The following is a 25,196-nucleotide window of genomic DNA, read 5'->3' on the forward strand; positions in this document are numbered from 1 at the left end:
GGTAGTCGAGTTATAAGATTTAACTGTTGTTCTGCTGGCTTATAAACGTTGACCTTCTCTCTGGAATCAATCTCCCTTAAACTCTCTGAAACAATCACAAACATTGACTAAAATAAAAATGATAACAAGGATGAAAGTATGATCAGTTTGATTAGTATATTCATGATGTGATGATATCCTGACAGTAAAAATAATAAACGCAATTGTACAACATCTTTCGTATTTCCTTATCAAGTCCCTTTTAAAGATTAAAGGGCAAAAGAAAAATCTTGATGAGTGTTCTGATTAAACACAAACATAACTTCAGAAGTATATGGCTTTGTTGTGTATGAGGGATTGGCATTTTGGTATTTCACCGGTTTATTAGAGTATAAACCTTGGACCCATGGAATAGGTTGACATTACAAAACAAACCTAACAATGATTTACTCACTCGAGTCTATTTCCACTGGAAACATAACCACAGTTATGTTCTATGAAAATAATTCTAGGCATTTTTAACCTCCTGTGAAAGCCAATGCAGAATCCTCATGTTTATGTATTTTGTTAATAAGAATAAAAAACCTGCACGACCCATTATGGCCTTTAAAGGAACTTCTCAGAATCAAAGTAAGTTAATTCATACGTCCTCACTAAACTATAATGTTAATTAATGGTTGTTGTTGTTGAGGGAAAAAGAGATAGATAATCTAAGGATCGGTTGTTTGGAAAAGGGTATGTTAGGTTTTTTCTTTTTTAAAGTTTCTTTATATTTATTTTGATGAATGTCCAATAAGCTAGGGTGAATTCAGATAATTTGGGACACATTTTAACCAACTAACAACCGGTCAAACAAATAAAAATCAAGTCAGGAATCTTGGTGTGATTCTCGAGACAGACCTTTGTTTCAGGAGTCATGTCAAAGCAGTAAATAAATTAGCATACTAAAATTTAAAAAACATTGCAAGAATTAGATGTTTTGTTTAAAGGCCAATACTTGGAGAAGCGTGTTCATGCCTTTATCACCAGCAGGTTGGACTATTGTAATGGGCTCCTCACCGGCCTTCTCAAAAAGACCATTAGTCAGCTGCAGCTCATCCAGAACGCTGCTGCCAGGATTCTGACTAGAACCAGAAGATCTGAGCATATCACCCCAGTCCTCAGGTCCTTACACTGGCTTCCAGTTACATTTAGGATTGATTTTAAAGTACTTTTACTCGTATATAAGTCACTAAATGACCTAGGACCGAAATATATTGCAGATATGCTCACTGAATATAAGCCTAACAGACCACTCAGATCATTAGGATCGAGTCAGTTAGAAATACCAAGGGTTCACACAAAACAAGGGGAGTCCGCCTTTAGTTACTATGCCGCCCGCAGTTGGAATCAGCTTCCAGAAGAGATCAGATGTGCTAAAACACTAGTCACATTTAAGTCTAGACTTAAAACTCATCTGTTTAGCTGTGCATTTATTGAATGAGCAATGTGCAACGTCCGAACTGATTGCAATATATATTTTCACTGTTTTTTTTGTTTGTTTTTTTTATTTTATTTTATGTAAAATCATTTTCTAACTGTTTTAAATTCATTTTAAATAAGCAAATTTTTTAAATAATTTTAAAAGTTTTAAAATTGCTTGTTTTATTCTTGTTATTATTTTACTTTATTTTATGTAAAGCACTTTGAATTACCATTGTGTATGAAATGTAAATATAAATAAACTTGCCTTGCCTTACTTTTACCCATTTATAAATCACTCAATGATCTAGGTTTAGCTGTGCATTTATTTATCTGTGCGATGCCCGAACTGATTGCACTGTATTTTATGAATTGTATTTTATGCAACCCGAAATGATTGCACTGTCTTAAATTAATTTTAAATCAAGTTAATTTCTTGTTTTAATTTGTGATTATTTTATTATTTTTTAATGAGTATTTTACTTTCTTTTATGTAAAGCACTTTGAATCACCACTGTGTATGAAATGTGCTATGTAAATAAACTTGCCTTGCCTTGCCTTCAGACGCTGGTGGAGAAAAGGAGAAATAGATACCAGATTTTCAACAACAAAATCAAAGACAATGGCACTCAGGTCACAGAACTGATGCAGAAGATAGAGGAGTTTGTGTTAGAACAGATGCTAAATAACACAGACAATCAAGGGAATATTCAACCATCTTGGTACATGGCGAACTGAGGTTTGGTGGAAAGGTACAAATTGGGAAAGTTCAAATAACACCTAAAAACATTCATCGTGGTGAGTTGTCTTTTTTTTAACAGTAGTTCTCCTCATTTTATTATGGAAGCTTGTTTCCATCATGCAAGTCTATGTCTCAAAATCTGCATTTTATGACTCACAGTTGTGAGTTTTTACACTGTTGGGGAAAGTTACTTTTAAAAGTAATGCATCACAATATAAGGTTACTCCCTAAATTTTTACTTGTTTGTTTTTATTGTAATATTTTTGGCAAATGTAAAAGCCTTGGGATGAAGGAAATATAAATTCACGTCTGTACAGCAGATGGCACAACTTTCATACCTTCAGCTTTCAAACATACTTTCATTCTGGATTGCATGAAGAATATGATATTTCTTTCCACAAAGGGACAGGAGAGCTGTCAGTAAATAAATGGGAAAACAAAAGCAACTGGCATTAGAAAAAGTCACTCAAATATTTTCTCGTCAATGTATTACTTTACTAGATACTTGAAAAAAAGTAATCTGATTACATAGCTCATGTTACTTGTAATGCATTACCCCCAACACTGCTTGAATAGGTCTGAAAGTTGAGTATGATATTGGATGTTGGTATTGGTTTAAAGTTTGTTACTGTTTTTGTAGCTGACATTCGAGGAGAGCATCAAACGATTAAGATCTCTGAACATTTGCTCTTGCTCTTAAAGATTTTGTGGGCCATCCCTTGCGTATTACCACAAAAATACGCCTTACACAGCTCAAACTGCAAAAGAGCCTTTATGGATTTTGTCCAATCGGAGAACCTGCAGAATCTAATTGACCAATGGGGTAACAGTGACATTGAGGAGCTGGAGGCATTTATAGATTCTCATTTCAAGATGGTGTGGCAGGAGACTATGAACAACCCTAAATACAGCAACTCTGAAGGTTCAGTCATCACTGAGAACGATCTGGGACATCTGGCCTCAATTGACAGGAAACTGTCATAGCTTTACATCCTGGAGGGAGCACAAAGAGACTTGCGGGAGATGAAACAACAATCAAGCATTATAGTAAAATATTTCAGGAACTGAAGGACAGGAGTAAAAAGAGACACATGACCCCAGTTGACCCTCTGAAGCAACTGCATCAGCAGAAAATGAGGAATTGGGTCGATCAGATGAAAAGAGAATACCAATTTCCAGTACTGAAATGACAAAAATAGTAAACATGTTTATCAAGATGGGTCATGACTATAACTTCACTGTATAAAGTATAACAAGATGATGTGCATTTTTCTATCTGAAAGAAAAAGAATGCAAAATAAGAATGCAAGGATTAGGAAATTACAAATATAAGTAAACCCTTTAATTCTACATATTTTAATACATCTGGTATCCCACAATTCTAATACAAACTTAGAGAAAAAAAAAAGAAGAAAAAAAAATATATATATAATTTTATTTGAAATGTGAATTTATATTAAATGCTGTAAAACTTGTTGTACCTGTTGTATTTGGCTTTTGATGTAAGGCTTTACTTAACTGGCAAAATTTCACATCATCAAAATTATATATTTCAAAAGTCACACAGTTCTGCATTTGACAGTGTGTGACATCTCACCTGTTCCTGCAGACTCTGTTTATAAGTCACAGGACCATTTCTTTCAGCTCTTCCACAATCCATGATGTCTTTCCTCTGGGTCGTCTGACTGGCCCATAATGCAGACCCATGAAAGAACGTGTAAGAAAAATATTTTGACACAGAAAGAAGTTAAAGATTAGTGCATTCACTGGTAGAATTTACAAACATTATTTCGCTGGTAAATAGGCCTACTAGATAATCTTCATGAGAAAACAGATCAACTGTTTGTTGTGGAAAAACTGTTCTTCTACATGCAGAGGATCATGGTGTAGCCTATGCAGGATCCACAATCGAAAAGATAAATATAGCTTATATGAAGCATATTCACAGAGCACATAAAAAGCAATAAAAGTCAAAAAATGTAATAGAATTCTCAAAAAATCTTGAAGATCATCACATTACACGATAATTTGACTGCCGTCTGTTCAACCGATATCACTGAAAGATCGTGACAGAGAATCTACCTCTGTGTTCTGGTAGCAGAATGCAGACAGATGAACCGTGAACCCGCACAGACCCCTTAAAGGCGTTTGACAGCGTGACGCGACGCGCTTCCCTTTAAGAGCCAGTTATGCGTCACCTGACCAGGTCCACCGACCACCGACGAGGCACCGTAACCCGCATTACCAGAAAAACAAGCAAATAAAATATCCAAGATCTACACAATATAGCACTGAAACGTGAAAATATAGTCTACTTGTCTTCAAAGTAAACTCCCTTCCTTGAAAAGGCTTGAGCGAGACACGTCATCATCACCATCATCATCCGACCGGACGGGAAGGACACACCGGCTGCGACCGAATATTACCGAGGCTCCGGGATCCCGAGCAGGTTTATAGTAAAGCGTTAATCAACGGAGCGTTTTTGCAACTCGTTTTTATGCGTTTATTTATTAACTTCATCATAAAAAGAACCAATTGTCTGTCGGTTAGATGGGGATTTTCATACATATGATAATCAAATGTGACGATTTAACGCATTAATTTGATTATTTATTTCCCACGAGAGGCAGAAAATAGCTCGTCATAGGGCGTTACGTAATAGAGACATTATCCAGGGTGCTGAAACCAACCCATGCTTGACGCCAACGAGGGATTTTTTTTAAAGCATTCAATTGAACGTATATATTTTGTGTTTTTTCAGCCGCTAGAGAGCTAGAGAGTCACTTTGGATTCCGTTTCTCTTTTTTGTCGGCGAATATCATATGCATTCCGTCTGTCCTTCCCCCTGAAGTTGATTCTCGAGGTGGTTGTCGACTCTACCGGGAGAAAATGTCTGGACAGACTCTGACGGATCGCATCGCCGCGGCGCAGTACCAGCTCACCGGATCCGAGGTGGCTCGTGTCGTGTGCAAAGCCACGACGCACGAGGTGATGGCGCCCAAAAAGAAGCACCTGGATTGTAAGTGAGACATTTTAGACCGATCCTCATTCCTAAGAGCTGGCGCTGTCCAGTTCAGCACCACAGTCCATTGCTTTCAATAATGAAACTGTGTTTACCGTACACTTAGCACAGTCCTCTTGCATTATGCATGCTTTGCACTAAGGGAGTTTTTTTTTTTTTGCTACCAGATGCAATGGAAAACATGCCATTTTAGGGTGTATTTGATATAAGGAGCTTGTTTGAAGCTGACTGAAGGCAAATTGACAGCATAGAACATACCCTGAAGTGTCTTTATGTGGGTGGCTTGTCTCAAACTGAGATGACAGAAGGAAATCAACTGCATTTAGACAGGACAGAAAGGCAATGAAGCATCTTCATGTCAGCCTCGAGCTCTGTGTCCTGCAGGAAAAGGCCTTCTAAATTATAAATCGATCAGCCAAAGCATGCATGTATTATTTACAAAGCCAAAGGTAAGGACACTGGTATGCAAGCTGAGGAATCAAAAGTCACGTGTTTGTGAATATCAGCAATCCATTCATCAGGGAATCATACATGATGCCTAAGATGTTTCCAGCCGACTTCCAGCTCTTCTGAAATCCATAGATTCATAAATTTGCTTTGTCCCGCCACAGTTTAGCACCTGTGAAAAGGTGCAGTGTTCATTGCACAGAAATTCATTTTACTTTAACAGAGTCAGGTGTTTATTACAAGAAATGTGTTTGATGAGTTCCAGGCATTTGTCTGTTGAATTGGAAGCCATGAGGGGTATTGGTGAGGTTGTCATAGAAACTGAAGTAGATTATTGGGGAAGGGGGAGGAGTGAGTGACATCATGATGACATGCTATCAGTTTCCACAAAAGGGTCTTCATTCTAAGACAGACAGGCTACATTTGCTTTGAATAAAAAGACTGAAGTTACAGGAATAGTTTACCCAAAAATGAAAATCTCCTGAAAATGTACTCACACAAGATATAGATGGGTTTGTTTCTTCTTTAGAACAGATTTGGTGAAATTTAGCATTGTATCACTTGCTCACCAGTGGATCCTGTGAAAGTCCAAACAGTTGATAAAAACATCACATTAATAATCCACAAGTAATCCACACCATTCCAGTCCATCAATTAATATCTTGTGAAGATAAAAGCTGCATGTTTGTAAGAAAGTCAATTTTCCATAATATTGCTTTCTTCGGAATATGTTCAGATGAAGAAACAAATTCATTTATATCTTGGATATAGCTGCATAGGAGTTTATTCATATGACTACAATAATGCCTTGTTAGATACATTTTCTATATTATATTTGACAGGATTGATATTAATGATGTTGCATCATATACGGTAGAAATGAGACCCAAGAAGCCGTTTAGTCATGTGCTACACTAATGTGGCCTAGCAGATGATTGTGCACGTGTATGTGTGTGTGTGTGCTTGTGTGTGTGTGTGTGTGTGTGTGTGTGTGTGTGTGTGTGTGTGTGTGAGTGTATGTGTGTTTGCGATGTGTCTGTATTTACACTGCCTGTAATCCGCTCACATGAAGCACGGCGTCTTGAGCAATTCTATAATCCCAATGAGCTGCACCTGCTCACATATTCACAACCTACATATGTGCATGGACAGCTGTTACATATTCTTCAAAATATTATTATGTCACATAGCTAGATGTTACACTAGTGTTAATACAATGTATCTCAGTGTGTGTTTTAATCTGAACTATTCTTGGCTTCTTAACTCCACTGCTGGGTGTTCTGTAGCCACTGACCAACATTTTGGCACCCTGAGCACAATATTATATGTTATATTTAAGACAAGCTCTCTTGAGAAGCCAGTCAAGAAGATTTCAAGGTCAACCTGAACTCCAAATCAAACCAAAGAAAAAAAAATTATATTTTGCTTACAGAACCCTTTTTTACGACTATTAAGATTTGTGTGCATTACTTTCATGATAGTTAAACACATTTCCCACCAAATTTCCAAATGCAAATAATAATGATGTACTATTTAAATGAGAAATACCTTTAATTCATGTTGATTTCAGTTTAAAAAATTCCACTTGAGAATAATAGGAATTAAGTACTTAGGGTACTTAGGCTTAGTAGTATTTAGGGACAATAAAATCTCAATGGTCCTAAAACAGGCTTAATTTCTTTATGCTAAAATTTTATTTTTATTTTATTTTATTTTTCGGTTCTGTTTCTTTGGTCCCACTTGACCAGAAACTGGTATTGTGTCAGAATTGAATTTTACAGTTGTATTTTGTTTGTAGTTGATTTGAAAGGACTTTTTTTAGATTTAGTGTGATAACCTTCACACTCCATATACAGTATGCTTTTAAACGTTAGATTTCTACTGAATCTGGCAAAACCGTTTTCATGACACACATTTGATTTCCTTTGATTTTGTTCCAAAAGCACATATTGAATGACCTCAATCTCTCTGACTAGAACATTTATGTCATTTTTTCCTCATGCACTCCACTGCATTAAGTATGTTGTCATATTGTTGTTTATCTCTGTGGGACTGTTTCTAGCTTCCTTAATGCAATTGTGGATATCAATTTTCCCCTTGAGAATCTGTCTGGTGGTTTAATAATCATAAAGCTCTCAAAATTCTCATTCACATTGTAGTACATAACGCTGTAGTGGTAAATGTGTGTTTTTGTGTAACTGTGTGTGTGCAGATCTGATCTCAGCCACCAACGAGACAAACGTGAACATCCCTCAGATGGCGGACACACTATTTGAAAGATCCGCTAATGCTAGCTGGGTTGTCGTGTTCAAAGCTCTAACCACGACCCACCACATCTGCATCTACGGCAATGAAGTGAGGCACTTCATTACTGTTTAATCTTCTCCTTTTAGTCAAACTTCACAGGTACTGAATACTAAAATACTGCGTCCCTTTTTAAATCCCTGCAGAGATTCATCCAGTATTTGGCCTCAAGGACTTCCCTGTTCAATCTCAGCAACTTTATTGACAAAACAGGCTCCCATGGTGAGTTAGTACATTTGTGTGTGAGTTAAATGGATAAAGACACATAAACTTCATTTCAGTTTGATTTAAAATAGTTCACCCAAAAATGAAAACTCACCCTCAGGCCAACCATGAACTATTCCTTTAACATGTTTAGGCAGTCGATACAGTAAATGGCTTTAAATTTAATCTCTGTATGTTTATTCCTGTTTTTCTTTTTCTGTCTCCAAGGCTATGACATGTCTACATTCATCAGACGATATGCACGGTACTTGAACGAGAAGGCATATGCTTACCGTGCGATGGCCTTCGACTTCACTCGAGTTAAGAAGGGGTATGTCGATGCATTCTGGGAATAGATGGACACATTGGCAACATTTAGACAGTAGTTACTCCAAGTCATTAAATATAATGTCAGAGCTGTTACACTTGCAATACACAAAGAGAATGTCATCTCTAAGTTAGAGAGAATGAAAGGATGGTTTCTCAGGATTCACAAACTATAAGCAGTCAGTCTCATGTAGTGTGTGTGTGTGTGTGTGTGTGTGTGTGTGTGTGCGCGCGCTCTCAGAGCTGATGGTGTGATGAGGACTATGGCTCCTGACAAGCTTTTGAAGGCCATGCCTGCCCTTCAGACTCAAGTGGACACACTGCTGGAGTTTGACGTGAGTAGCTTCTCCCACAACATCTGGAACCTTCTGTGAAAATGGCCAATTAACTGAGATTGAGCTTCATGGTTATGGTTTCGCCAGTGATTTTGTTCTTTCAGCGGTTTGTTGACTTGATTGTATTTATTTCAATGTGCTGTATTATTATTTGGCCAGGAACAGAAGGTCAAACTCTATTTTAGTATACATATTCCTGTTTTAAATACTCTATTTGTCTTGTTCTCTGTCCTTCTCAGGTTCATCCTAAAGATTTGAACAATGGCATCATAAATGCAGCGTTCCTGCTTCTCTTTAAGGACCTGATTAAGCTCTTTGCCTCCTACAATGACGGCATCATCAATTTATTAGGTATGTGATAATAATTTTATGATCTCAGTCTCTGTACGTCATTATTTCATTCAATAATCGTTTACTTTGAAACAAATGGTTCTGCTTTTAATTATACAGAGAAATATTTCAAAATGAAGAAGTCTGAGTGCAAAGATTCTCTGGAAATTTATAAGAAATTTCTGAACCGGGTGACCAAAATCGCAGAGTTCATGAAAATCGCTGAGGTACGGCCAGAAGCAGACATTTTTTCAAGTCAAATATTTGTATAGAATATAAATTCACTACATTATTACTGTGTTTCTGTTGCAGCAAGTAGGTGTGGATAAGAATGACATTCCCGACATCTCTTATGTAAGTCAGCAACGGTACATATGTCCTTTCATATGTGCAATATGTTGGTGTGTCACTAGCTCTTATTTAATATTAGAATCAAGTCAAGTATTGATTTCTTGATGTCAGTGGATTTTAAAACTTTATTGCATGGGAATAGTCTATACCAATCTTTTAAAATAATTAAGTAAAGCTGTTGTGAGTGTCAAAGAGCTTTCATCCATCCTAACCGAGAGTCATTATTAAAACACCTTCCCATGGGGATTCCCAGTGTTTGCACCCCAGCGTAGTTGCAGACCTGCCATATTCAGAAAATGAAGACTGTACCTTTAAAGACTGCTGCAACGAAGAGCCGGTAACCATGACGACTGATACGAGCGGCAGAATGCATCTCAGTGCAATGCTTTTACCTGCTTCTTTACTGGGCTAGTCACAAAACACTAGTTTTTAACATATGCTGTTACTCATTTCTGTACTGACACTAGTGGATGAGGACACAAAAACTTGAACTGAATTAAGCATCATAATGACAAAATTGTTGCTTTTGAAGTTGTTTCATAAATGATGAACTTTGCAGCATTCACACTGTTACTGAGCGGAACTGAATCAACACGGAACAGAATGAAGTTGAATAAAATGACACTACAGCTGAAATCAAAGAATTTGAAACAATCTTCATTGTATAAAGTGGTGCCATGCAAGTGACTTTTTTGACTTAGCCTTTTGTTTAGAAGCTGAGAAAAGCAATGCACTGACGTCCAGTTCTGTCCCACAGTTTGTGCTTTGAGCTGATTTTGCGGTGCTGTGAGGAGTGCTTTGGGTGAACACATTTTCCCTGTGTTTTGATTTGGTCTTTCATTGTTTGAATTTGCTGCGGAGATACTGAAATTAAATATGCTCTGATGATTTTTCTACTGTCTTCACATTGCTTTCCTTTTCTCATGTTTTGTGTGTGTGTTTTATTCTGCTGTTTTTAGGCTCCTACCAGTATTCTGGAATCTCTGGAGGCACATATGAACAGTCTAGAGGGCAAGAAAGGGTACAGGATCCCTGAAATCATTCTAAATCACTTCAAATGTCAGAGGGGAAGTGCCTCTGTTCTTGTAAATCAAATGTTGCATTCTAGATGTGAGAGAGAAATAACCATGGCTTGTCTCTGCAGTTATTATACTGTCAATCCCTTTAAATAAGACACATAAAGCCTATAAATATCAATCCTAATTTATGTTCTTTTCCTCCTCCTGCAATGGTTTGTTCAGGGAAGGGTGAGTATGTTTTAAGTAATCTCAGACATTTTCATCAGCCATATTGTTAGTATATAAAATCATTTGTTCACTTCTAACACATTGTCTCTGCTTGTGTCCTTCAGGTCACCCACAAAGGTAAACAGGCAGATTTATGGGTTATGTATTTTTATAGATTCTACAAACATATGCTCAATCTATTGCTTTGTGTTTTTAGGGATCACCCACCAATAATGTGTCTCCAACCTCCACTCCTGCCAAATCAGGCGCTGCTGTCCCCACTTTGGAGCCACCACGCACTGAGGCCGCACCGGTCACCGAAACTGCCACTGAGTGAGTGAGCCAAGTAACCACACTTGACTTACTGTCTGACGGAATGCTAATCAGAACAATAGATAATATCTGACCGAACAGCTTTTGTATGTTTATAAAAGTGTCTGTCTGTCACAATGTAGTTCTCTGCTGGATTTGGACCCGTTGTCTTCCTCTGGTCCTTCTGTAGGAGGAGCATCAGCTGCTCCCACATGTTGGGGAGGTACAATCCACACACAAACACTTTGCAGCTCAAACCAGCAATTTTATTGTTAACTAAAGACAACTTTTTGTTAACTGAAATAAAGCATAAAGCATATATATATATATATATACTGTATATTCAATAGAAAACTTAAACTAAATGGAAAATACTAATATTGCCTTGAAATATTAAAATTACTTACTGCAACCTAAAATGAAATGAAACCAAAATTGAAATTAAAATATATAACATGATATTTAGAAATAGTTTAAAAAACAAACACTAATTTCAAATTTAAATGAATTAAAAAGTAAAATTACAATTAATTTTAAATATTATTAAAACTTACAATACTATATAAATAATACTAAAATAGCATTGGCCTGAATCTGTGAATTTCATAAACTCAGATGCATGGCTTTGCTGAGGTCTGACTTAAAGATGGAGTACATGCGCCAGCATGCTCAAATTGTGTTACTTTAATATGAAACAATAAAATATTTATAATAATAGTTTATTATGTAAACATGAAACCAAATTCACAACCCATGTTTTAGATTGAAACAGGTTATCCCACAAGAAAAAAACATCAGGACTTGATTTATCCATCAAATTGACTGATTAAATCATGAAAGTAGTCTCAATGACATCAGCTACAACTACATAAAAGAGTTTGCATGACATTTGATTAAACATTATGATGAATTTGCAATACAGTGTGCACCAGTAAATCATTAAAGTAACTTTAACTTAAAGTAATCTATTTATTTTCATATTGATTCACTACAAAACCAAACCAGCCACACAAACCAAAAATAATGTGAAAAACTGACCTGGGTAGAAGAACTTTAGCTCACAAACTTCCTAATTAAAGTATGTTTTACATTCCTCCTTTCAAACCCTTAATGAAAGCTTGACTTAATTTAAATTGTCTTTTTTCTGTCTGGCTGTCATGGGCTGCAATTACATCAGATCTGCTGGGCTCAGGTAAACGTTATTGGCCTATGATTTTATGTGAAATAAGTGTTTTCATGCAATTTGATTATGTTAAATGTCTCATTTGCTTTATTAAGCATTTGTTGTAGTTCATCTAGCGAACTGAAATTAGAGTATGACAGTCCTAAGTATGACAGAGCTAGTCACCTAAAGCCCATTTAACATCTCTGTGTCACTCCCTCAGTCTTTGCTCAGTAGAACATCTCTTTCTTTTTCTCTCTCTCTTGCTCTTACCATCTTCTTTGGTTCCTTTCCTGGTCATTTGTTTACGTTGTGTCAATATTGTTCTGTTGGGGGCGTGGCTATGCAGAAATAGGCTCCCTTACTACAGAGACTGTCCTTCCTGACCCAACCCCTGCAGTAGACTCCACCTCCTCAGCCACGCCCACCACCACAGCTGCTGAGGCAGCTGTTTCTTTGGCTCCTCCTCTTTCCGCTGCCGGTGCTTCCTCCGGCTCAGCGGTTCTCCTCGGAGGTCAGTAGTGAGGTTACTTCCTTCAAGAAGACTTTTCTGGGGGAAAAGGCTGTGCCACATTCTGAAACAAAGAAAGAAAGTAAAAGATTAGATCACAGTTTGTGCTTCATTCGTAAAGTCTGTTGTCACCATTGCTTCACCATTTGTGTCTGCGGTAGAAATCTAGAGCTTCTTATTTCTTTAAAGTTTTTATATTTTCCATGCTACACTTTTGCAGTTTTCGTTTGACATGTATTTGCCATCAATGCATCACAAAGATGCTTGCATATTAAAATGAAATAAATGAATTGTAATCAGTTGATTATTCTAATGTATACAGTAAGATTAATCAGGTTTTAATTTACAGTTCAGTTTCAGTTTCGTGCTTTATTAATCCCCATGTGGAAATTAATTCAGACTGTCACAGTGCTTCAAATGTATGGTTAAATACTCAAAATACATAATATTTATAAGTAGAAAGTGGTTATAAAAAGAACAAAGCACCTCTGAAACAAATCATTTTTGGTTTCTGTCAGCATGGGCTATCAGTTAAAGTTAATAAACAGATATTTTGTGAATATTTAATGCAGATTTCTAGAATCTTCGCAATTTAATAATTATTTAATTCAAATTTAAACTGGTAAGATCAAGTCTTATTCTGCATTCTTATGGTTGAATATCCTGGAAATATGTCACATTATGAAAGTAAAATCAATATTTTTCATATATATACAGTGGATATAGAAAATAATAACATCATCCAGCTTTTTATCCAGCTGTATTTACTCAGAGCAACTTATTAATTAAAAGTGTGCAAGACTTGAGCTGTTTTCCAATCCAGGAGCTGCATCCACCTGTCCAAATATTGGTCCGTTTGGGTACATAAATTAAAAGTATAAACTACCTATAAAACCACATCTTGGTAAGGTCAACATTTCAACCAATGTTTTTAACATTTGTTACATTAGATAATCAAGTAAGTTGAAACTCGGGATAGTCTGAGCTGTGAAGGATCCATTTGTTATATCTTTCATGGACCCGGAAATGGAAGGATGCATTTCAAGGCCGCGTTTATAGGAGATTACTAAATGGGACAGCCTTTGTCACAGTGCTATGATGCATTCGCTCTTGGAATGCAGCCTTTGAAGGATGCAGCCCCTGAATTGGGATACAGCTATAGTTTTAAGTATTTTAAATGCAAAACCTCCTTTCATTTGAACTCTGCATGTCATTGAATCATTTTTTTCTTTCTCCTTCTCTTTGCTATCTACTCTCTATTTCCTCTTCCTCCTTTTTTTTTGGCTATTATTCAACAACCCTTCGGCCCTCGTGTGCGCTTCTCCAGATATGTTTGCGGCCCCTGCGGCTGAAACAGCTGCTGCTGCTGAGGGTGGTGCATCAGCAACCACCCCCACTCCTGCTGCTGACAGCACTGCGCCAACCGGTGGGTGACAACAGTTCACATGCATATGTGTATGTATGAGAATGTCGACACATATCGGGTGAGAGAGTGTGTGTTTGCTTTTGAGTGTGTCATTTACCGGTTTGAAGAACCTCAAAGAACCTCTCCTACAGTCTCCGCTCCTAATGAAGCCTCCTCTGGTCACTGTTGAGATTTCTGTATTGGCATCGGTGTTGCCATGGACACTGCTTTCTATGTTGCTAGGGCGATAGTCTTTGAACACTGGAGTTACTGGAGTTCTGTTCTCCATGGAGCACAAGCAGATGTCGAGCGCAAAACTCATCATATCTAATAAAACCGTCTCCAACTTCCACTCTCTTTCTCATTCTTCCTTCTCTGAAGTTTCATCCTCAAGGGTGATTTTATATAATAAATGCAGTCTTTCAGAGCTGGGAAGATGTTTTTAAATGTTCATCCTCTCCTCCCAGTAGATCCCTTCACTCCAGCGGCTGGTACAGCTGATCACTCCCTTCAGCTGGACCTGTTCTCCATGCAGCCAGTAGATGAGAGTAATTCTCTCTTTAGCTCAGTGACATCCACTTCTGTCCAGGCGTCTGTCTCCACCACCAGCAGCACTGTAAACCCCACTGCTTCCTCAGCCCTGACGATAGACCTGTTTGCTGGTAAAACCCCTTAGGCCAGAGATTAAGCAAAAACATTTTTTTTCAGCAACTGCTTTTAAAGGGGAAAGGTTACTCATGAGTTACATAATGACCCCCTCCCCATGTTCCAAACTTGCATGACTTTTTTATGGAATGTAAAAGAAGATATTGGTAGAAGATGAATATGATTTGGGTATCCACAATTTTGGTTCCCATTGAATTCCATATTATGCACAAAAATGGAAATCAATGGCAACAGTTTTTGTTACCTCCATTCTTCAGAATGTCTTCTTTTGTGTTCGGCAGGAGTCAGAAATGCATACAGCATACAGGTTTGGAAGGACATGATGTTGAATAAATGATGACAGACTTTTCATTTTGGGTCGACTATCCCTTTAAAACAGTTTGAATACAAATTTTGTTTTTTAAGGAAGATATTTGTGCCAGACAGAGCATAAATTTATATGTGGTTAGCCATTGTATTGGAACTTTAAAGCGGAAGTTAAGCAGCCGGTCAAGTTTACATTATGTAGTAAAGTGATTTGCATGTAAATAAAAAAAATTATATATAACAAACCAATTTTTTAAGAAAAAAGGATGTTTTGTTATAGATTTTGGAGCAAGGGTGCCGCCATCTTGCAGTACCACAGCATGTGACATCACGTGGTTGGTTTGCTATGTTGACCAGTGAACTAATACAAACATTTCTTACATTTACATTTATTCATTTAGCTGACGCTTTTATCCAAAGCGACTTACAATTGCTATATATGTCAGAGGGGTCGCACGCCTCTGGAGCAACTAGGGGTTAAGTGTCTTGCTCAGGGACACATTGGTGTCTCACAGTGGATACGAACCCGGGTCTTTCACACCAAAGGCATGTGTCTTATCCACTGCGCCAACACCACCCAAATTTCTATTTTCAATTCATTATTTTTTTTAAACACACAATGCTATTTTAACACCCAAATGTTTTTGGTTTTCACCATAATTTGTAGGAGTGCTCAACATCAAACTGTCTACATCACTAAGCTTTGATCGTGGTCTCCAAAACATAGTGCAGAACAACAGAGCCGTAGTGGTATGTAACATATTTCACGTTCACCTGTGTATTCACCTGCTGTTAACAGGACACCATATCTAATCCCCTATCTGAACGATCAAGCTAATATATTGCAGGATATTGGAAAATATCATGTAATATATTAGGCATATATTCTTATATATGGTATTTAATATTTATTTTTTCCAATAAATTGCAATTTATTTAAAGCGGCAATCATTTGTATATTTTGCAATATATTATACAATATATGTATCATGAATATATTATTCAATGTATTCAAATATAAAATATATTAGAAAATAAAAAGGGAAAATAATATATCACAATATATCACAATGTATTTTAAGAAATATATTGGTAAATATATTTTCCTTTCGTAAGGGTATGCTTCCTCAAGAAAGTTTATCATTCTCAAATTTGAAGTCTTGTCAGTTTAAACATTAAAGTGTTTTAAGCCATTTAAGTGTAAGGCAGCGCGATAGAGATTTCAGTGCAGTATTGTTTTAGATTGTTTATGTGTGCACAAATGCTCATAAAAAGCCCAGCTTGGAAAGTATGCGAGTAGCAAATTGAGTTCTTTCGCCTCTTCATAAGCAAATGCACACAAAATTATGTCGGACTGACTGTCCTGACGAGTATCCAAGTAAACACATGTTGTTTCTGATGCGCTCTTCACCCCAAACACGCGGGTTCATGACTTCTCTCACTTATTATGCGTTTAACAGTCCTTTCAAGTTCGTCTTCCTTTATTTCAAAACCAGCGTTTGTTCAAAAGGTAAAGAACTACTTATATTACTTCACTGGCCAAAGGAGCAAAGCAACCCTGTGATGTCACATGCTGTGGTTTCTTTAAAATGATTATATTAATCGTGATTGCTTTTTTTTTCAGTTTATTAAATAATGTAAACTTGACTGAATGCTTCTCAATACTGTTTCTAAAAAAATAGGTGTAGTTTAATTTGTTTTTGTTTTGTTTTTTATGTTGATTGGTTTGATTTTGTTTCTGTTATGTATTAATATTTTTGTGTTTGTTATTGTTATTTTATGTTTATGTTATTTTAATGTCTTGTTTTTAGATTTTTTTGATCCCATGCCAGATTCATCTGTTCCCAAAACAGACCCAAACCCCAGTCTAGATCAGTTTTCAGCAGGTACACGCTACAGAAAATCCATTAACTCACCCCCTGCCTCACTTGTACTTTGTTTTTTTACATATTCTGTCCTTGACTGCTCAAGGTGAGCCAAATATGCTTCTCTCCCGGGGCAGCCGAAGGAACTGAGCACCCGACAAACTGATTTCTCTCAGTCCCTTAGACCTTCATTCACTTCTTAATCATTCCTAATCACTCCAGCTATGTTTCTCTTGAAACATCTCCAAGACCCATTAGTTACATTATCCCCACTTAGAAACCTTTCTATTTTCGCTTCTACCCTTGGGCTTTATCTCATGAACCTGTCTTCATCAATGACTTAAACAGGTTCTGGTTCTGACCTAAAACTAATGCATTTATAGGTCCTGATTAACAAAGTTGCAAAACGTTACTCTTCGAATAATGGATGTTAAGCAAGCAGGACTTTAGGGTGTCAACTAAACCCGTTCCTGTGCTTCAGATGTGTTTCGTCCTCCTGCTGCTTCTCTGTCGGCCCCTGTGAGCTGGCCAGACAGCGGCGCAAATCTGGACCTGTTTGGTGGTTGGTATCTACCCAGTTTGCATGCTGGGGGTTTGATTTGCATGTCTTGCTCAGATGGTTGCTGTGGATTCTGTTTAAGCTGATGGTTGATGGACCAGGCAGTGGTTTCCTGAGCTGATAGTTCAAAAGGCTTTAATGAGGTGTATGTGTGTGCTTTGGTGTGAGGTTGTTTCTATTTCTGGCTTTTATTTATGTGTGATAACACTCTCTCTCTGTCTCTTGCTCTTGGATTGTTTCTCAGTGTAATGGCTTTCACTCTAAGCTTTTTTACCCTCATGCTGCGTGGATGGATCAGAATCTGCGGGCGCTGGAGAGGCCAAACCAGCAGCAGCTGCAGGAGGAGATCTGATGTCAGGTACATCACCCAAAGCCCTACTGATGTCTTATCTTTGTCATTTTCATTGCACTTTCAGAACAAAAGTTGCACATGGGCAGTACCCTAAGGTACATCTTTGTATCTTACTTACTTACCCCCAATTTGTAACCTTAAAGGTACATATTATTACCTTTTGAAAGGTTTGCTACCTTTTTTCTTAAAGTGTGCAGCCAAATGTTTGTCTGGTGTTAAAAAAAACATGGATACAACCATCATAGTCTACATTTTCATCACTAGCATGGAAAATGTAGCACATTTACGTACCCTTAGAAAAAAAACTTCAAATCACAAATGAGATCTCAGTAGTTTCTCATTGAAAGCTGTGAGATTAGATGGAGAACAAATGGAGATTTGTGCTTAAAGTCAGCAAGTAACAGAAATTCTGTTATAGATCTTATTATGAACAATTTGTTCAAAAAACATTTAGAACTTGTAATGTTTAATCAAAACGTCCAATCAAATTGGACATTCAGTGAAAACGACAGTCTTTTCTCTGGTGACGTCCAATCATAAAGTCTGCTTAAGCTCCACCCCCTACAAGATCACACTCATTTGCCCCACCCACAACTTAACATCCAATCAACAACCGATGAAAAGAAAGTCCTGCCCTACATTTTTCAGACATTCCACTGCATCACGATGTACATCACATTTTGGAAGAACAGATCTGTCACTACTTCCATTACATTGCGACATAATTTCCTTCTTATGCAGTTTTTGTTCTCTTGTAGAGTCTCAGAAGAGATATCAATCTCTGCTCAGATTTGCAAAGTCTCCAGTATATTTATGATACTCACATTTATTGGTACATGACTGAGAACTCAAATGAATCTTTTAATTTATTAATTTTTTTTCTAATAAACATTTCTTCTGGGTACATGTTATTTTACCAAAGCAGAGACGTGTTTAATGTGATGTTTAGTGATGTGTGCGTGTGCAGTTGTGGCATATTGAGTCTAGACATGTTACATCTCAGTTGTGTTGTGGGGATTTTGACGTGTAAAGATGAGATCAGTTTTTTTTCCATCTGTTTCTCTCATGCATGGGGTTTACGTTCATCTCTGCTCTACATGGACTCAGAAAGTTTTCTTCCCAATGCTTTGCTGCTTAACTCTGCTCTTTTCTCTCATTCACTCTCACTCTTTTGTGCTCATCTGATCTGTTTCTTCTGCTCGACAACAATCTTTTCTTGATTGTATTCTTCCATTTCTCCTTCCAATGTTTTAAATACCCTCTCTTTATCATTTTTTCTTCATTTTTCCTCTCTATTTCCCTTCATCTGGCTCTTGGGTCATTGCTTGCTTCCTCCTGTGGTACTGGTGAGTTTTGGTGCTCCTACACCAGCTGCAATCCCACAGTGCATTGCTGCATTGCAGAATAGGGCTTCATGAATTCAACTGAAAGATTGCTTGAAGCTTGAAAGGATTTGAAGATGGGTGGATGAATGAATGAAAGTTTAAATGCTTTGCAAAAGATCTCTAGTGTGAGCTTCTGAGTGACAACATGAAGAAATTAATGGTAGAAATGAATATTATGTGAATATTGTTAAATCAGTTCTCAATAAAAGCTTGTGTAGGCTATTTTAGGCTTGTTTCACAAAGTATGCAAAGAATAAATATTTATGCTGCGTTCCAATTCACCTACTACTTTGCCCTAAAAGTATTTACTCTTTTTGTGAAGAAAAAGTACATATACTTTTTAGTATGTAGCAGAATAGTAATAGTAAGCTTTGGGGCATAGCTGTACTACTTCGTCATAATTATATCTTTAACGGACCAATATGTTGCTTAGTCACATGCATTCTGTCACAGTTTAAACTGCCCTGTCAATCATCTTGTCACATATTTACATATTCACATTTCATTTATTTTAATTTCCTTCTGTATGCAAGAGAAACAAAGAGGCCCATCGATCGGCTAGTCGTGTCTTTCGTCCCGAGAACTCTCCTCATGTGTTTGCATGATGCTTTTAAATGTTAATGACAGAACAAATGTTCACAATGCTGTTGCAGATGAAATACAACACGGATAACATTAAATAAGTATTTTTTCATCAGGTTAGATATTGGTTATTTATCACTCCAGTCTCTTTCTCTCCCTGTCCATCGGTCTCGCATATCTGCCATGTTTGTAGTTTTTAAGCTTTTTTTTATTCATTTTTGTTGTTCTTACCGAATCCTCTTTCAACACACAATGGGTTGTGGGCAATATTTAACGTTGGAGTGTGCATGGATCTCTACTTTAAATTTCCACCGAAAATACTAAACCATCCAGGTACCTTACATTTCAGCATACTATGATTTGGGACATACTCATTCTAATACTATTTAGGAAAGATAGTATGTGAATTGGGATGCAGCATTAGCGTTTTTTTTTTTTTTTGGTGTGTGTGTGTGTGTGTGTGTGTTTTTTGTTTTTTTCTAGTATTTACTAATATTATCTTTTATATATCGAGTTCGTTTTTTTATTTACATAGTTTATTTTTTTATATTTGGTCATTTTTTATGTGCTTTTCTCATCTTTTATTTAATATATATTTTCATGTTTTTATATTAAATGTTACTATTTAGGTTTAATTTTATTTCAGTTTTAGTTTTATTTCCAGTGCTTCAACTTAAATGCAAAGTTTAGTTGAAGTTTTTCATCTAATATTTATATATTTTTTATTTTATTTAACAAATACATTTTAATAGTTAACGGTAATAATCTCATGTAGTAACCCAGAAATCATGTTATTTTCAGTATTTAGCTGCAGTTTGTGGCATCAATATTAAGGCAGTATAAAATGCTGTGTGAAACAAGTATTATACTTTGTTAAATAATGATAGTGATGGTAAATGTTATGATGAATTGAATGTTTAATATGTCATGAGTTCATGCGAGTGTACTGTAGTTGATGATAGCTCCCTCTCTTCCTGCTCTCATTTTAAAGATTTTTCTTGTACTTGTTGCAATAGAGGTAGGGTGGCCATGTTCATACGGGAAATGTCCTGGCTAGGATTTTAATATTGCCTAAAACATCCTGCGCACTGATCAAAAAAGACACCAAAGTACAGTAGGTGCGAGAGCAATTCGAAAGCATAATGAGCCGTCTGCTCTGCTCTCTGTCGCTCTCATGAATGTCACTCAACAATCGATCTGCACAGTGCAAGCAGCCAAAACCTGAATATTTTAGGCAATATTAAAATCCTGGATGGGACATGTCCTGAATGAACAGCACATATGGCCACCCTACATAGAGAAGTACAATGTAAAAGGGTTGTTTAACTCCCATTTTGTTACTATTACTTAAAATCAAGCTCACAGTGTTTTTCTTACTCTTTACCTCCCCTTAAAGCTTTCGATGGATTGGGTGACATGCTAATGCCATCTATAACTCCAAAAGCAGCAGGGGCCACCTCACCGGTCAAACCCATGGGAGGAGACCTGGACTCAGCTATGGCCAACATGGCCAGCAGTACGTTCCCATCCACTTTTAATATGGTGTACTTTAAAATCATACAGTCTTAAAATTAAAAAGGTTACTTATGCGCACCTATGGTTCCATGAAGAACCTTTAGAAGGTTCTTTATAGTGGTTATTTAAAATGTTCTTCACACTAAGAAAAATAAAAGTTATTTGCGGTACCCTAAATGGTAAATCCCTATGGCAAAAAAAAAACAAAAAAACTTTTGGAACCTTTATTTTAAAAAGTACAGCAAAAATAGTTATTTTCAAGATTAAGGTTCCATTAAGAATATTTAATATCCATCGAATCTTTTAATTCCACAAAAGGATTTTTATAGTGTTTAAAGGTTCTTAGAAGTTCTTTGCACTAGGAATCTTTTTTTCTTTTTAGAACTGTTCACTAAATGGTTCTTTGTTGAACTAAAAATGCTACTTCTATTGCATTATGGCATCATGGCAAAAATAAATAAATTGTATAATTTTTTATTTATTTATTTTTTACATTGTACGACTAACTCATCATTGTAAGAATCTAAAAATACATGTTTCTTGCAGATTTGGCAGTGGGGAACCAGAAACCGTAAGCTACAGTAACTTCCTCCTCTATATTTCACTATATTATCTTGTCCTCTTAAAATAAATATTTGTGTATTTGTCCCTCCTCTATTTCTGTTTTTTAACTCTCAGGGGTGAAGCAGCTGGAGGGGCGAACTGGCAAGCGCAGGTACCCACCCCTAGCTGGGGCATTGCCATGGTAAATGCTGTGGTGTTCTGTAGATGTGGAGCATGGCTTTGAGCAGCATGGTGTGGAGCCTTTCACAAGCTTGCTCTCCACCCCGCCTCTCTCGGCTCCTATCAGCTCAATGAAAAGGACTTAAGAGGCGGAGCTTTCTGATAAGGGTTGATGTATTGAAAAATCAACTGTACATTTCTCAACTTCTTATTAGAAATTGCACTGGTGTTCTGAAAGTTAGATAATTGTTTATTCACAAAAGGATTTTTCAAACTTTGAATTCAAAATCTTAATCTTATATTCAATTGTATTTGTGTGCAATGTGAACAAAGCTAAAGATTAACTTATAGACAAGAAAATTTATATGAACAATGGATTTCAGGTTAAGCCTTGATTAAGAGATTCAAACATGTTTGGCTGGATAGCCACTTTCTTTCTTTTTTTTCTATTATACTATTAAACATACATACATGCATGAACATCCATCAACAGTCAAACTCACAGTTACATCAAACTGCTAAGCACCATCCATCCCAGTGTGTGCAGATTCCCTTCTGTGTGTCTGTGTGTCGTAAGTTCAGGTGTTGTCCTGTTCTGTGTAGTTTGGAGCTAACCTTTCCCCCCATCCCTCCCACCCACTTAGACTTCCCCTCGCAGGGTCTGTCCTGTCATGGGATCCCCATCACCGTTTGGCATGGTAAGAGTGTGTGTTTATGTGTGTGTGTGTGTGTGTGTGTGTGTGTGTGTGTGTGTGTGTTTGTGTGTGTGTGTGGGTGGGTGGGTGTATGTGTCTCTTACTGTGTCTCTCTGTGTCTCACAGCCTGGTGCAGGAGCTGCTCCTATGATGCCTGGCTCACCGATGATGGCCACACAGCAACCAATGATGAGGCCACAGTTTCCCGCAGGAGGAGCCCCAGGACAACCGGTATTTTAGACAAGCATGCAATTTACTGATATAGTTTTTTAGTGTGCAAATACACTCATACTTAATTATCGCTCCCTGCATGTGTGTGTTTCCTCCTCAGATGTCTCCAGCAATGGCCCAGAGTCCCAGGAAGCCCCCCCCTTCTAAAGATCCTCTCGCTGACCTCAGTATGAAAGACTTCATGTAAATGAACAGCTGGTGTAAGTTTCACTACAGCTAAAGCAGATATACCACAGTACACACAATGAGACACATCTGAAATTATGTTCTGCATCTGAAGCTTATGTAATATTAAGATTGTAGTTGAAAATAGCCTGCTTTTAGAAACAAAACATTTACATGAGGCTGTATACTATATACTATATATATATAGTAAAAAAAAAAAGATTCTTTGTTTTTCTTGCCATTTCTTTATTATTGTGCAATTTACTAGCAGTTTCTGAGATTTTCCCCCCCAGTGTATAATACTAAAACCCATTTCTTTTTTCTCTATTGCAGTTGTCACACTTATTGTGCAGAGCTGATGAATCAAACATGTGTATTCTTTCTTCCATTCATCACAATGAGGACCTCAGTCCCTCCTTTCTCTCTCTCTCTTTCTCTTCCCTGTCTGTTGTTGTAGCACAAACCGTGAACGTGAATAAGTACATGTGTGTATGTGTGTTTGTATTTCAATGTTCTCAATTACTTCAGATCTATATATGAAAAATAAAAAAAAGAAAGAAACACGAGGAGAATGGCAGATGCCATCTTGAATGTGCATCTGCATGTCTCTTAAGGATAGATGTGCGTTAATTTTTCCTGGGCTCGCTTTCTGTGGGAAATCAAATCAAAAGTGTGACGTTTTCTGTGGAAAATGTTTTTTTTTTGCTGTGGTGAATATAACTGGGCCGGTCTGTGTCATCATCAGTGGTGTATTAGTCATTTTTGGACCATGGAATAATTTCTGTGGGAACAATATCAGCGTATTATGAGTTAAGATAGTGTCTCATGCACATTGTTTTTATCAATGCTCTGATTTTATTCTTTTTTTGTATCTATCGATTTTGAGTCACATGCAACATGTGACTATTTTATGAAAATACATATGCATTTTAAAGTATTTTAAAATACAGATTGTTTTGAATATCCTTAGTTTTTATTTTGAGATAAAAAAAAGGTTGAATATATTTTAGTTATGTCAGAAGTTTACTTTGCACACTATATGGCTAGTTAGTAATTCCTTTTGTACAAATGTCTGTGTACATCACAAAGCACTGAGCTGATGCCAGTATGTACAATATAATATCGCAGCATGTAATTCCTCTGTTGAGCAATGGGGATGCCATTGAGCCAGATCAGATTCTATCAGCAGCAAGTTCACCAACATCTTAATCATCAAATCAGTCTTAAAAGAATAGTTCAACCAAAAATTGTAATTTGCTTTAAATGTACTCACCCTCATCCATTCCTTCTTTGGAACAAAAATGTAGCATTACATCACTTGTTCACCAATGGATCTTCTGCATTGAATGGGTGCCATCAGAATGAGAGTCCAAACAGTTGTTAAAAACATCACAATATTCCACAAATAATCCGCACCGATCCAGTCCATCAGTTAGCATTAAAGAAAAAAACATGTTTGTAAGGAACAAATCCATCGAGACAGTTTTAACTTTAAAATGTTGCTTTGTATGTTAATATAAAATTGCTTTCTCCAGTGAAAGCCTTGTTTAAACTCTCATTCTGAGGGCACCCATTCACTGCAAAGGATCCATTGGTAAGCAAATGATGTAATGTTAAATTTCACTAAATCTGTCCTGATGAAGAAACAAACTCGTGGACATATTGGATGTCCTGAGGGTGAGTGAGCAAATGTAAATTTTTTCAATGAGCTGTTTATTTAATATAGGACTAAATATACCTGGCTGTCTAATGTGAGTGAGTGTATTATTAATACTATTGGCTACAAGTATCAAGGATTTCAAAGGGATGAACGGCAGTTTAATGGGACAGTATTGCATTTTATTGATGGCTGTTTTTTATTTCAACTGAACATTTTGTTGATATATCTTATTTTTGGATGGAATAACACCCTCTGCCCCTCCCACCTTTGTGCATGTTAGTCCTGTTGAAATGCAATAAACAGTGATCTGGAGAGAAACATAATTTAGTCATTATTGGGTAAAGTGTTTGACAATGAGGATCATATAAATATAT

General features: G+C 36.8%; 1 protein-coding gene and 2 long non-coding RNA genes across 3 annotated transcripts; 2 read left to right on the forward strand and 1 right to left on the reverse strand.

Annotated features, from left to right (window-relative positions):
• The first annotated feature begins 428 nt into the window (after positions 1–428).
• On the forward strand, positions 429–2,948 carry LOC132098708 (uncharacterized). The gene is made up of 3 exons (XR_009422960.1): positions 429–609; positions 2,005–2,238; positions 2,823–2,948. It is a non-coding gene; the product is annotated as an uncharacterized LOC132098708 (long non-coding RNA).
• LOC132098709 (uncharacterized) lies at positions 2,707–4,385 on the reverse strand. Its single transcript, XR_009422961.1, has 2 exons — positions 3,780–4,385; positions 2,707–3,363 (listed from the first exon to the last, which is right to left on the reverse strand). It is a non-coding gene; the product is annotated as an uncharacterized LOC132098709 (long non-coding RNA).
• A 7-nt stretch (positions 4,386–4,392) lies between these two features.
• On the forward strand, positions 4,393–25,145 carry LOC132098707 (clathrin coat assembly protein AP180-like). Its single transcript, XM_059504841.1, has 24 exons — positions 4,393–5,201; positions 7,864–8,006; positions 8,102–8,177; positions 8,388–8,490; positions 8,728–8,821; positions 9,061–9,172; positions 9,272–9,378; positions 9,464–9,505; positions 10,462–10,523; positions 10,744–10,749; positions 10,854–10,866; positions 10,946–11,061; positions 11,184–11,263; positions 12,218–12,232; positions 12,552–12,716; positions 14,041–14,139; positions 17,813–17,872; positions 21,230–21,349; positions 21,895–21,919; positions 22,027–22,063; positions 22,716–22,769; positions 22,893–22,997; positions 23,098–23,197; positions 23,496–25,145. The coding sequence occupies exons 1-23, from the start codon at positions 5,072–5,074 to the stop codon at positions 23,182–23,184; spliced, it is 1,851 nt and encodes a 616-aa protein (XP_059360824.1). The 5' UTR covers positions 4,393–5,071; the 3' UTR covers positions 23,185–23,197; positions 23,496–25,145.
• The last annotated feature ends 51 nt before the right edge of the window (positions 25,146–25,196 follow it).

The sequence above is a fragment of the Carassius carassius genome, chromosome 22, assembly GCF_963082965.1.
Source record: "Carassius carassius chromosome 22, fCarCar2.1, whole genome shotgun sequence".
NCBI classification, from domain to species: domain Eukaryota; kingdom Metazoa; phylum Chordata; class Actinopteri; order Cypriniformes; family Cyprinidae; genus Carassius; species Carassius carassius.

Bases quoted from the DNA above. Each gene is read 5' to 3' on its own strand.
- LOC132098707 (XM_059504841.1), top strand. From the start codon at position 5,072: ATGTCTGGACAGACTCTGACGGATCGCATCGCCGCGGCGCAGTACCAG. The intron at 8,178-8,387 runs GTGAGTTAGTAC...TCTGTCTCCAAG, and splicing joins TGACAAAACAGGCTCCCATG to GCTATGACATGTCTACATTC. The intron at 8,491-8,727 runs GTATGTCGATGC...GCGCGCTCTCAG, and splicing joins TTCACTCGAGTTAAGAAGGG to AGCTGATGGTGTGATGAGGA.